The sequence below is a fragment of the Dendrobates tinctorius genome, unplaced genomic scaffold (genome assembly GCF_039654945.1).
Source record: "Dendrobates tinctorius isolate UK_male_01 unplaced genomic scaffold, ASM3965494v1 ptg000348l, whole genome shotgun sequence".
In the NCBI taxonomy this organism is placed as follows: domain Eukaryota; kingdom Metazoa; phylum Chordata; class Amphibia; order Anura; family Dendrobatidae; genus Dendrobates; species Dendrobates tinctorius.
This window is the reverse complement of record NW_027362014.1, coordinates 911,017-923,878: the sequence shown is the minus strand read 5'-3', so window position 1 is coordinate 923,878 and position 12,862 is coordinate 911,017. Positions and strand designations below refer to the sequence as shown.

Here is a 12,862-nt window from a genome sequence, read left to right as displayed (position 1 = left end):
CATCAGGGACCGGCACTACTGATCCCACCACTGACACCAATCATCAGAGACTGACACTACCGATCCCACCGCTGACACCAATCATAAGGGACTGACACTACCGATCCCACCGCTGACACCAATTATCAGAGACTGACACTACCGATCCCACCGCTGCCACCAATCATCAGGGACTGACACTACCGATCCCACCGCTGCCACCAATCATCAGGGACCGGCACTACTGATCCCACCACTGACACCAGTCATCAGAGACCGACACTACTGATCCCACCACTGACACCAATCATCAGAGACTGACACTACCGATCCCACCGCTGCCACCAATCATCAGGGACTGACACTACCGATCCCACTGCTGACACCAATCATCAGGGACCGGCACTACTGATCCCACCACTGACAACAGTCATCAGAGACCGACACTACTGATCCCACGACTGACACCAATCATCAGAGACTGGCACTACTGATCCCACCACTGACACCAATCATCAGAGACTGGCACTACTGATCCCACCGCTATCACCAATCGTCAGGGACCGGCACTACTGATCCCACCACTGACACCAATCATCAGAGACTGGCACTACTGATCCCACCGCTATCACCAATCGTCAGAGACTGGCACTACTGATCCCACCACTGACACCAGTCATCAGAGACCGGCACTACTGATCCCACCACTGACACCAATTATCAGAGACTGACACTACCGATCCCACCACTGACACCAGTCATCAGGGACTGACACTACTGATCCCACCGCTGCCACCAATCATCAGGGACTGACACTACCGATCCCACCGCTGACACCAGTCATCAGATACCGGCACTACTGATCCCACCACTGACACCAATTATCAGAGACTGACACTACCGATCCCACCGCTGCCACCAATCATCAGGGACTGACACTACCGATCCCACCGCTGACACCAGTCATCAGATACCGGCACTACCGATCCCACCGCTGCCACCAATCATCAGGGACTGACACTACCGGTCCCACCGCTGACAACAGTCATCAGATACCGGCACTACTGATCCCACCACTGACACCAATTATCAGAGACTGACACTACCGATCCCACCACTGACACCAGTCATCAGGGACTGACACTACTGATCCCACCGCTGCCACCAATCATCAGGGACTGACCCTACCGATCCCACCGCTGACACCAGTCATCGGATACCGGCACTACCGATCCCACCACTGACACCAATCATCAGAGACTGGCACTACCGATCCCACCACTGACACCAATCATCAGAGACTGGCACTACCGATCCCACCGCTGACACCAGTCATCAGAGACTGGCACTACCGATCCCACCGCTGACACCAATCATCAGAGACTGACACTACCGATCCCACCACTGACACCAATCATCAGAGACTGGCACTACCGATCCCACCACTGACACCAATCATCAGAGACCGACACTACCGATCCCACCACTGACACCAGTCATCAGGGACTGACACTACTGATCCCACCACTGACACCAGTCATCAGGGACTGACACTACTGATCCCACCGCTGCCACCAATCATCAGGGACTGACACTACCGATCCCACCGCTGACACCAGTCATCAGATACCGGCACTACTGATCCCACCACCGACACCAATTATCAGAGACTGACACTACCGATCCCACCACTGACACCAGTCATCAGGGACTGACACTACCGATCCCACCACTGACACCAGTCATCAGGGACTGACACTACTGATCCCACCGCTGCCACCAATCATCAGGGACTGACACTACCGATCCCACCGCTGACACCAGTCATCAGATACCGGCACTACTGATCCCACCACTGACACCAATCATCAGGGATTGGCACTACTGATCCCACCACTGACACCAATTATCAGAGACTGGCACTACCGATCCCACCACTGACACCAATCATCAGAGACTGACACTACCGATCCCACCGCTGACACCAGTCATCAGGGACTGACACTACCGATCCCACCTCTGCCACCAGTCATCAGAGACCGGCACTACTGATCCCACCACTGACACCAATCATCAGGGATTGGCACTACTGATCCCACCGCTACCACCAATCATCAGTACAGTCACACACTTGGGTGACAATTGATGGATGGGACCACGGCTGCTCTCAGGTTATTGGGCGCTGCCATGTAACCATATAGTATATACTTCTCTGGTCCCAGCACACGGGTATATATATATATATATATATATATACTCCAGTACAGTCACCGCTGCCACCAATCATCAGTACAGTCACACACTTGGGTGACGATTGATGGATGGGACCACGGCTGCTCTCAGGTTATTGGGCGCTGCCATGTAACCATATAGTATATACTCCTCTGGTCCCAGCACACGGGTATATATATATACTCCAGTACAGTCACCGCTGCCACCAATCATCAGTACAGTCATACACTGGGCTGGCGATTGATGGACAGGGCCACGGCTGCTCTCAGGCCCAGTGACTGTATAGTATATATACCCCCGATCCCAGCACACGGCGTTTATTATGAACAGCATAAACTTCAGCGGGGTTCAGGGAAAATAAACATGTCCTTTCTGGCATAACAGAAAAGCCAAACCAAAGGTGACGTCCATCAGAGTCCTTGCCCTCAGGCTTTTCTGCAGGTAACACACACCGCGTCCTTAGCTCCTCCTGGAGCTATGTGGGAGTTTCTGCTCTCCCATCACACCACCACCACTGACTCTCATGGCCAACTATTTAACAGCCCATGTGATAATCACATGACCCTGACATCGCACATGTTCTGTCAGGACTCTGCAGGTGGCGATACAGTGGACCCTCTCCCACCCGCTCTATGGAGGTCCACTAATACCAGCCCCTAACATAACTTAACCCTCTCAGTACATAGCGTGCTGAAGGAAAATATCCTGATTCCTCATCACTGATGCCATTATGTGCAGTGACACTTATCTCCCCTCATACACTGTGCCGGTGACCCTGTCACATATCCTCCCCCTCTGCCCAGAACTGGGGGTTTGGCACCGTCAGACACTAAATGGGATTTGGGAGAGAGCATCCGTGCTGCCATGTAACCTCCCTGGCCGATGCTCTACGTGGAAACAGAGATCTTGAAGGGCTAAGAGCCACCTAGTCACCCGGGCATTGTTACCCCTCTTAACCATCTGAGAGCGGCATGGTCCAACACTAACTTAACCCTACGGCCTAGCAGGTAGTATTTCAGGGTGTCGACGGCCCACTTTATGGCTAAGCATTCTTTCTCCATTATAGTAACATAACACAGTAACATAGTTTTGAAGGCTGAAGACCTTATGTCCATCTAGTTCAGCCTATTTTTAGTGCCGCTGTTCTGCATTGTTGATCCTGGGGAAGGCAAAAAACCCACAGAGTAGAAGCCAATTTTCTCCATAGGGAAAAAAATTCCTTCCCCTAAGCTGGGTCACCCATCTACCTATAATATTCTGTTATTCATAACCTTCTATACAGTTACTCACAAGAAAAGCCTCCATTCCTATCTTACATTCATTCAGTGAGTTGGCCATCCCCACTTCCTCAGGAAGAGAATTCCAGAGCCTCACTGCTCTTACTGTGAAGAACCCTCTTCTATGCTGGTGCAGAAATTGTCTTTCCTCCAAACGAAGAGAATCCCCCCTTGTTCTTGTCACAGTCCTTGGTACAAACAGTTCATTGGAGAGATCTCTGTATTGCCCTCTGATATACTTGTACATATATATTAAGTCTCCCCTAAGTCTTCTCTTTTCTAGAGTAAATAGACCTAATTTTCATAACCTTTCTGGGTATTGTAGTGAACCAACTCCATTTATCATTTTAGTAGCCGCCTTTGAACCCTTTCAAGTTCAGTAATGTCTTTCTTGAGCACCGGCGTCCAAAATTACACACAATACTCCAAGTGTGGTCTGACGAGTGATTTGTACAGAGGGAGAATTATGTTTTCATCTCGTGTCCCCAGACCTCGTCTAATGCATCCCATGACCCTATTTGCTTTGGTGGCAGCTGCCTGACACTGGGCACTCCAATTTAGCTTCGTATTGACTAAGATGCCTGAGTCTTTTTCCATGTCTGATTTCCCCAGCAGTTTCCCATTTAGTCAGTAATTGTAGCATCTGTTTCTCCTTCCCATGTGCAGAACCTTACACTTATCGGTGTTAAACCTCATTTGCCATTTTTCCGCCCAATTCTCCAATTTACTCAAATCTGTCTGTAGTTGCAAACTGTCCTCCTTTGTGGTAACTACCTTACATAGTTTTGTATCATCTGCAAATACTGATATTTTACTGTGTAAGCCATCCACTAGATCATTAATAAATATATTACATAGTAGAGGGCCCAATACAGACCCCTGTGGTCCCCCACTAGTGACCCTGGCCCAATCTGAGGATGCCCCATTAATAACCACTCTTTGTTTTCTATCACTAAGCCAGCTACCTACCCATCTACACACATTTTCCCCTAGCCCAAGCTTTCTCCTCTTACTGACCAATCTTTTATGTGGGACAGTGTCACATGCTTTAGAGAAGTCGAGATAAATGACATCCAGTGATTCTCCTGGGTCCATTTGAGAGCTTACATCCTCATAGAAGCTGAGCAGGTTAGTCTGACAGGAGCGATCCTTCATAAATCCATGTTGATATGGAGTTAAACATTTATTAACAGTGAGATATTCCATAATGGTATCCCTTAGAAACCCTTCAAACATTTTACCCACAACAGATGTTAAGCTTACCGGCCTATAGTTTCCAGGTTCCCTTTTACACCCCTTTTTGAATATTGGTACCACATTTGCCACCAATCAAAAGGAACAGACCCTGTTTCTATAGAGTCTTTAAATATAAGGAATAGAGGCCTGTCTATCACATTACTTAACTCCCTTAATACCCGAGGGTGAATGCCATCAGGGCCTGGTGATTTGTCCGTTTTCATCTTACTAAGGCGGTTCTGCACTTCTTCCTGGGTTAGGCAGGTAATACTTAATGGGGAGTTTACATGATCACTCTGCATTTCCCCTGGCAAATCCTTTTCCTGTGTGAACACTGCTGAGAAAAAAGTATTTAAAACATTTGCTTTTCCCACATCGCTCTCTATGATTTCACCCTCATTGTTCTTTAAAGGGCCGACACCATCAATTTTAATCTTTTTACTGTTTATATAATTAAAGAATAGTTTGGGGGTTGTTTTACTTTCCTTAGCAATGAGTCTCTCAGTTTCCACTTTTGCTAAATGTATTTGTTTTTTACACATTTTATTTTTTTCTCTATAACTTTTTAATGCTTCTTCATTGCCTTCTTGTTTTAGGTTCCTAAATGCCTTGTTCTCGTTATTTATTGCCCTTTTTACATCCTTATTTAGCCACATTGGTGTTCTCCTGTTCCTAGCCCTTTTATTTCTGTACGGTATGGCTAGCTCGCAGTGGGGGTGTAAAACTGATTTAAATATTTCCCATTTATTTTCTGTGCTCCTATTTTTGAGGACATTGTCCCAATCAGTTCGGTGAAGGTCCTCTCTAAGCTGATCACACTTTGCTTTCCTGAAATCCAGCGTTTTCGTGACCCCCTTCCAGGGCACCTCACTGAAGGACAAGTGGAATTGTGTTATATTGTGGTCACTGTTCCCTCGGTGCCATCGGCTCGGACTTCTGTTATTCTATCTGGCCTGTGGCTTAACATTAAGTCCAGAAGGGCCGTCCGTCTAGTTGGGCCCTGCACAAGTGGTGACAGAGAAATATCCTTGGTCACTCACAGACATTGGTTTCCTTTCTGAGATCCGCAGGTTTCAGTTCCCCAGTCTGTCGGGGTAGTTGAAGTCCCCCATAATAATCACCTCATTGGGATTTGCTGCTTTGTCTCTTTGTCTCAATAATACATTCTCAGTGGCTTCTGTTATATTTGGTGGCTTATAACAAACCCCTATGAGGATTTTATTACTTTTCCCTCCTTGTATCTCCACCTATAGAGACTCCACCTCTTCATTTCCCTCTTGTGTATCTTCTTTATATATAGACAGACTCCGCCCCCTTTCCTTTTTTTACGATCCCTCCTAAACAAATCATATCCTTGCAGGTTACCCACCCAGTCCTAGCTGTCGTATAACCATGTCTCAGTTAGTCCTACTATGTCGTATTGTTCCTCATACATTACCAACTCCAGATCTTCACTCTTATTGGTCAGGCTCCTTGCGTTGGTCAGCATGCAGGAAAGAAGTTTTGATTCCTTTTTCTTAGCTTCCTTCTGAGTGCCCTGTCTTGGGTCCTCTGTACCACATCTAGTATCCTTGATTAGTTTGTCCTTCTGCTGCATGTTCTTGTCTGCTGGTTTTCCTCCCATCCCCTCTTCTAGTTTAAAGCCCTCCTGATGAGTGTGTCAAGTCTTCACTATGGCGTGATTCTTCTCGGCTCAGGTATAGGATGGGACGCTCTGCTCCATTTATCTCTTGAGACAGCGCGGCTCCCAACCCAACCTCTGACACATCGGTCTGGACCACGAATGCCTTGCTACACTCTGGTGCGACCAGATCCGGATGCTTGCACGGAGCCTACTTCAGCCACCTCTGTGTCAGGAGTCCATTTCACCATCGTCGACTTGGTGCCCACAAGATCTGTTAACAATGTGGCAATAATGGCGAAGTTTGGGATAAAACGCCGGTAACACCCCACAGTCCCCAGAAACGCCCTCACTTGCTTCTTGGAGAGCGGTTGCGGCCACTTCTGAATCGCCTCTATTTTGCTCACCTGGGGCTTGATCTCGCCTCTCCAGATGATGTACCCCAAGTACGCGGCTTCCTCCTTCCCTACGGCACACTTCATGGGAGTTATGGTGAGTCCCGCTTTCCTCAGTGCATTGGGGAACGCCTGTACCTTTGGCCGGTGCGGACCCAAGTCAGGGCTGAAAATAACAATGTCATCCAAGTAACACAAAGCAGCAGCCGACCGCACGTCAGCGTCCAATGGACCCAACTGGAAACTACATACCAAAAATAAAAGGGGACAGCTTATTGCAATATGGCAAAATCAAGATCGACTTTTATTTTTTTCGCCTGGACTGGATGCTGTTCCCCTTTATTTTTGGAATGTCACCCAAGTGGGCTGCAGCATACTTCTTGTGTGGAGCCAGAATTGGATCCATCGCTCTCTGGAAGGTAGCTGCAGTCCGAAGGGCATTCTGGTGCACTGGAAACACCCATCCGGCATCGAGAAGGCCATCTTCTCCTTGGCGCTCTGGGACATGGGGATTTGCAGGAACGCCTTTGTCAGGTCGAGAGTTGTGATGTACCTTGCCGGCCTCAGTCGCTCAATAAGTTCATCCACGCAGGGCATCGGGTATGTGTCAAAATGGGACATCTTATTGAGCTTGAGGGCTTCGGTGCAAGGACGATGGGACTTGACCAGCCACTTCTTGACTCCTCTATCATCTCGAGGTCCAGCATTCTCTTCACCTTCTTGGAGATAATCTCCCAGCAGGCTTCGGGGATTCTGTAGGGTTTGAAGTTCACCCTTACATGTGGCTGTTAAGACGTCATGTTCCACCACGTGTGTGCGCCCTGGCAACTCCGAGAACAGGTCACGGTTCTGCTGCAGTATTTCTCAACATTGTTGCTTCTGGTCCGGCCTTAGCGACTCGGCAATCATGACCTCGTTCACCTTGGCTTCAGGACGGACCCCAGGCAAGGAGCTTCCAGCAGTTCTCGGTCCCACCAAGGTTTGGTGCGTCTTCCTGCGACCGGGCTGGTGTACCTTGTAATTCATGTTACCTAGTTTTTCCACAAACTCATATGGGCCTTGCCACTTGGCCAAGAATTTGCTCTTCACCGTAGGTATGAGTGCTAGCAAGTGGTCCCCCGGGCAGGAATTGCCTTAAGGGCCCGTCACACTAATCGAGATCGCTAGCGATATCGCTACATGTGATACTTACCTCTGACCGGCTCCCCCGCTGGTTATCGCTGATCGCGCGAGAACGTCCTGGGCCGTTTCTCGTCGGCGACTTCCTGCTGTGGAGACGAGCGACGCGTGGACGCGGGCGGGAGGACGTCTTCATAGCCTCGTCTGACAGGTAAGTAGCGACCCCCGACCCCTGCTATGTCGCTGGTGAGATCTGCCTGTGTGGCAGCTCACTAGCGACCACTTAGCGATGCACCAGTGATCCTGACCGCGTCATATCGTGGTCGAGATCGCTGGTGCGTCGCTAAGTGTGACGGTACCCTTAGCCTCGCTGATCGGTTGTCTATCCTCGCTTGGGCCTCCTGTGCCTGGAGAAGATGTTCCCTTATGATAGGCATTACATGAGCCATCCGTTCTTGCAGCTGGGCGACATGCTCAATAACACATTGCTGCGACGTGACCTCGGCTTCCCAGGTTCCCTTGGTGATGCCCAGGAGCCCTCGCGGATGTCTGACGTACAGGAACTCAAACGTCAAGAAGCCAGTGGAGGCCTGTGGGACTTCTCTGATAGAAAAGAGCAGGGATGGGAGCCGAGAGTCCCAGCCCCAACCGTCCTTCTCAACGACCCTCTTGAGCATGGCCTTCAAGGTCATATTGAAGTGCTCGGCCAGGCCATCGGTCTCTGAGTGGTCTCTGCTCTGCAGTCAATGCTCCAAGGTCTCTGTGCCGCAGTCTCTGTGCTCCACGATCTCTGCTCCGTGGTCTCTGTGCCATGGTCTCTACACCCAGTCTCTGCGGTTGCTCTGCTGACCCTCTGTCTTCTCTCTGCGGTCTCTGCGCCCCAGTCTCCGTGATCTCTGCGCCCCGGTCTCTGCTTACCCTCTCTTCTCTATGCGATCGCTCTGCTGATCCTCTGTCTTCTCTCTGCGGTCTCTGTGCCCCGGTCTCTGTGATCTCTGCATCCCGGTCTCTGCTGACCCTCTGTCTTCTCTCTGCGGTCTCTGCGCCCTGGTCTCCGTGATCTCTGCGTCCCGGTCTCTGCTGACCCTCTCTCTTTGCGGCCTCAGTGCCCCGGTCTTTGCTGACCCTCTGTCTTCTCTCTGCGGTCTCTGCGCTCCGGTCTCCACGGTCACTCTGATTCTCTCTGCGGTCTCTGCGCCCCTCTCTCGGCTGTCGCTCTGCCTTCTCTCTGTGGTGTCTGCGCTCCGGTCTCTGCGGTCGCTCTGCTACTCTCTGCGGTCGCTCTGCTACTCTCTGCGGTCTCTGCGCCCCGGTCTCTGCTGACCCTCTCTCTTTTCTCCGCGGTCGCTCTGCTGACCCTCTGTCTTCTCTCCGCGGTCGCTCTGCTGACTCTCTGTCTTCTCTCTGCGGTCTCTGCGGTCTCTCTGCGGTCTCTGCGCCCCTGTCTCTTCTGACCCTCTCTCTTCTCTCCGCAGGTCCTCCCAGCATCTCTCCGCTCTCCACCCCGTGTCACTCTCCCATTCCCGGGTCGCCGGCCCCCAGTCCGACACTAAAGTCCTTCCCCCCACAGTTCACAGACGCCGGTGATGGCGGACGGCTTGGGCTGAACCTGCACAAGACCCTCACCTGTAGCAAGAGCGCCCCCGACCTCCCAGAGCCGCTGCAGGAAGCTGCGTCCGTGTGCTGCAGGTGAGCGGTCAGTCCTGTGCCGATATCGAGTAACCTCACGCTCCACTCACATCCAAAGCTGCGGATCCACATACAGTGATCTCACCTCCTGCTGTGTGTGGGGGGCTCCACAGAAAGCTCCTCATGTTGGGGTCCACACTGACGCCCCCTGTTTCCTGGAGGTTTTGGGTGGAGGCCCCTTGTGATGTGTAGAGATGTTGTGTTCCAGCTGCGGGAGGCCGTACGTCCTGGAGAACACAGCAGGGAGGACGCCGGACGCAGAGGGGGACGCACCGCTGTCCGGGCACAGAGCAGGTACATCTCGTGTCATAATCGTGACGCTCTCATAGCAGTGACGCTCTCAAAACTGTGGTGCTGTCATAGCCATGTCGCTGTTCTAGCCGTAGCGCTCCCATAGCCATGACGCTCTCATAGCTGTGGCGCTCTCATAGCCTTGATGCCCTCATACCTGTGGCGCTCTCATAGCAGTGACGCTCTCAAAATAATGGCGCTCCTAGCCGTGGCGCTCTCCTAGCTGTGGCGCTCTCACAGCCGTGGCGCTGTCTTGTGGATATCACATATCTGGTTGTTGCAGACGATCTGGCTCCCGCCACGTCAGATTACGACAGCACGCACGAGACCAACAACAGTGACAGCAGCGACATCGCACAGAACGACGAGGAGGCAGAGCGCGCACAATCCCGGGAGTACCGATCCCACAGCACCGACCGCCACGTGCCGCCCGCCGAGGTCAGTGCTCACACCGGACATGTGCGTCCTGATGGAGCAGTGATGCAGTATAAAGCATGGGAAATGCTTGGGCCTGGACTCTGTGCGTCTCTAGGTGACTGCCCCTTCTTTCCAGGAGAAGCCCCTCGTGGCCCCGGAGCCCCTCATCATGGATAACATCGAGGATCTGATGGGAGAGGTGAACAATTGGAACTTTCCTATATTTGATCTGATGGAAATAACGGGACAGAAGAGTGGGAGAATCCTCAGCCAGGTGAGCGTGGCACTGGACGTGGGGGTGGAGGGGAGATGATGGGTGTGATCGTCTCTTTTTCGCGCCCTAGATGTCGTATCGGCTGTTCGATGACATGAATCTGCTGGAGACGTTTAAGATCCCAGAGAAGGAATTCATGAACTACTTCCACGCGCTGGAAAACGGCTACAGAGACATCCCCTGTGAGTCCATCGTCCGTCTACTGTCCAGTACCGGGCACCAAGCAGTACACAGGGTCTACCAGCCATAACTAGAGTCCCCAGTCAGTCTCATCCCCCCTCTGGCAGCCATAACTAGAGTCCCCAGTCAGTCTCTGTCCCCCTCTGGCAGCCTATACTAGAGTCCCCAGTCAGTCTCATCCCCTCTCTGGCAGCCATAACTAGAGTCCCCAGTCAGTCTCATCCCCCCTCTGGCAGCCTATACTAGAGTCCCCAGACAGTCTCATCCCCTCTCTGGCAGCCATAACTAGAGTCCCCAGTCAGTCTCATCCCCCCTCTGGCAGCCATAACTAGAGTCCCCAGTCAGTCTCTGTCCCCTCTCTGGCAGCCATAACTAGAGATCCCAGTCAGTCTCATCCCCCCTCTGGCAACCGTAACTAGAGTCCCCAGTCAGTCTCTGTCCCCCTCTGGCAGCCATAACTAGAGTCCCCAGTCAGTCTCATCTCCTCTCTGGCAACCGTAGCTAGAGTCCCCAGTCAGTCTCATCCCCTCTCTGGCAGCCATAACTAGAGTCCCCAGTCAGTCTCATCCCCTCTCTGTCAGCCATAACTAGAGTCCCCAGTCAGTCTCATCTCCTCTCTGGCAGCCATAACTAGAGTCCCCAGTCAGTCTCATCTCCTCTCTGGCAGCCATAACTAGAGTCCCTAGTCAGTCTCATCTCCTCTCTGGCAGCCATAACTAGAGTCCCCAGTCAGTCTCATCCCCTCTCTGGCAGCCATAACTAGAGTCCCCAGTCAGTCTCATCCCCTCTCTGGCAGCCGTAACTAGAGTCCCCAGTCAGTCTCATCCCCTCTCTGGCAGCCATAACTAGAGTCCCCAGTCAGTCTCATCCCCCCCTCTGGCAGCCATAACTAGAGTCCCCAGTCAGTCTCATCTCCTCTCTGGCAGCCATAACTAGAGTCCCCAGTCAGTCTCATCTCCTCTCTGGCAGCCATAACTAGAGTCCCTAGTCAGTCTCATCCCCTCTCTGGCAGCCATAGCTAGAGTCCCCAGTCAGTCTCATCTCCTCTCTGGCAGCCATAACTAGAGTCCCTAGTCAGTCTCATCCCCTCTCTGGCAGCCATAGCTAGAGTCCCCAGTCAGTCTCATCCCCTCTCTGGCAGCCATAACTAGAGTCCCCAGTCAGTCTCATCCCCTCTCTGGCAGCCATAACTAGAGTCCCCAGTCAGTCTCATCTCCTCTCTGGCAGCCATAACTAGAGTCCCCAGTCAGTCTCATCCCCTCTCTGGCAGCCATAGCTAGAGTCCCCAGTCAGTCTCATCCCCTCTCTGGCAGCCAATCTAAAGTCCCCAGTCAGTCTCATCCCCCCCTCTGTCAGCCATAACTAGAGTCCCCAGTCAGTCTCATCTCCTCTCTGGCAGCCATAACTAGAGTCCCCAGTCAGTCTCATCCCCTCTCTGGCAGCCATAACTAGAGTCCCCAGTCAGTCTCATCCCCTCTCTGGCAGCCATAACTAGAGTCCCCAGTCAGTCTCATCCCCCCCTCTGTCAGCCATAACTAGAGTCCCCAGTCAGTCTCATCTCCTCTCTGGCAGCCATAACTAGAGTCCCCAGTCAGTCTCATCCCCTCTCTGGCAGCCATAACTAGAGTCCCCAGTCAGTCTCATCCCCTCTCTGGCAGCCATAACTAGAGTCCCCAGTCAGTCTCATCCCCTCTCTGGCAGCCATAACTAGAGTCCCCAGTCAGTCTCATCCCCCCCTCTGTCAGCCATAACTAGAGTCCCCAGTCAGTCTCATCCCCTCTCTGGCAGCCATAGCTAGAGTCCCCAGTCAGTCTCATCTCCTCTCTGGCAGCCATAACTAGAGTCCCTAGTCAGTCTCATCCCCTCTCTGGCAGCCATAGCTAGAGTCCCCAGTCAGTCTCATCTCCTCTCTCGCAGCCATAACTAGAGTCCCTAGTCAGTCTCATCCCCTCTCTGGCAGCCATAGCTAGATTCCCCAGTCAGTCTCATCCCTTCTCTGGCAGCCATAACTAGAGTCCCCAGTCAGTCTCATCTCCTCTCTGGCAGCCATAACTAGAGTCCCTAGTCAGTCTCATCTCCTCTCTGGCAGCCATAACTAGAGTCCCCAGTCAGTCTCATCCCCTCTCTGGCAGCCATAACTAGAGTCCCCAGT

General features: G+C 52.0%; 1 protein-coding gene across 5 annotated transcripts in view; it reads left to right on the top strand.

Annotated features, from left to right (window-relative positions):
* Positions 1–12,862, top strand: part of PDE3A (phosphodiesterase 3A) — a 454,441-nt gene that overhangs the window by 415,337 nt on the left and 26,242 nt on the right. For all 5 annotated transcript variants that reach the window (XM_073562348.1, XM_073562351.1, XM_073562350.1 and 2 more), the window contains 5 exons: positions 9,335–9,548; positions 9,757–9,842; positions 10,123–10,277; positions 10,393–10,530; positions 10,601–10,712. In XM_073562348.1, coding sequence (XP_073418449.1) covers positions 9,335–9,548; positions 9,757–9,842; positions 10,123–10,277; positions 10,393–10,530; positions 10,601–10,712 — 705 coding nt within the window. The remainder of the gene's footprint in view (positions 1–9,334; positions 9,549–9,756; positions 9,843–10,122; positions 10,278–10,392; positions 10,531–10,600; positions 10,713–12,862) is intronic.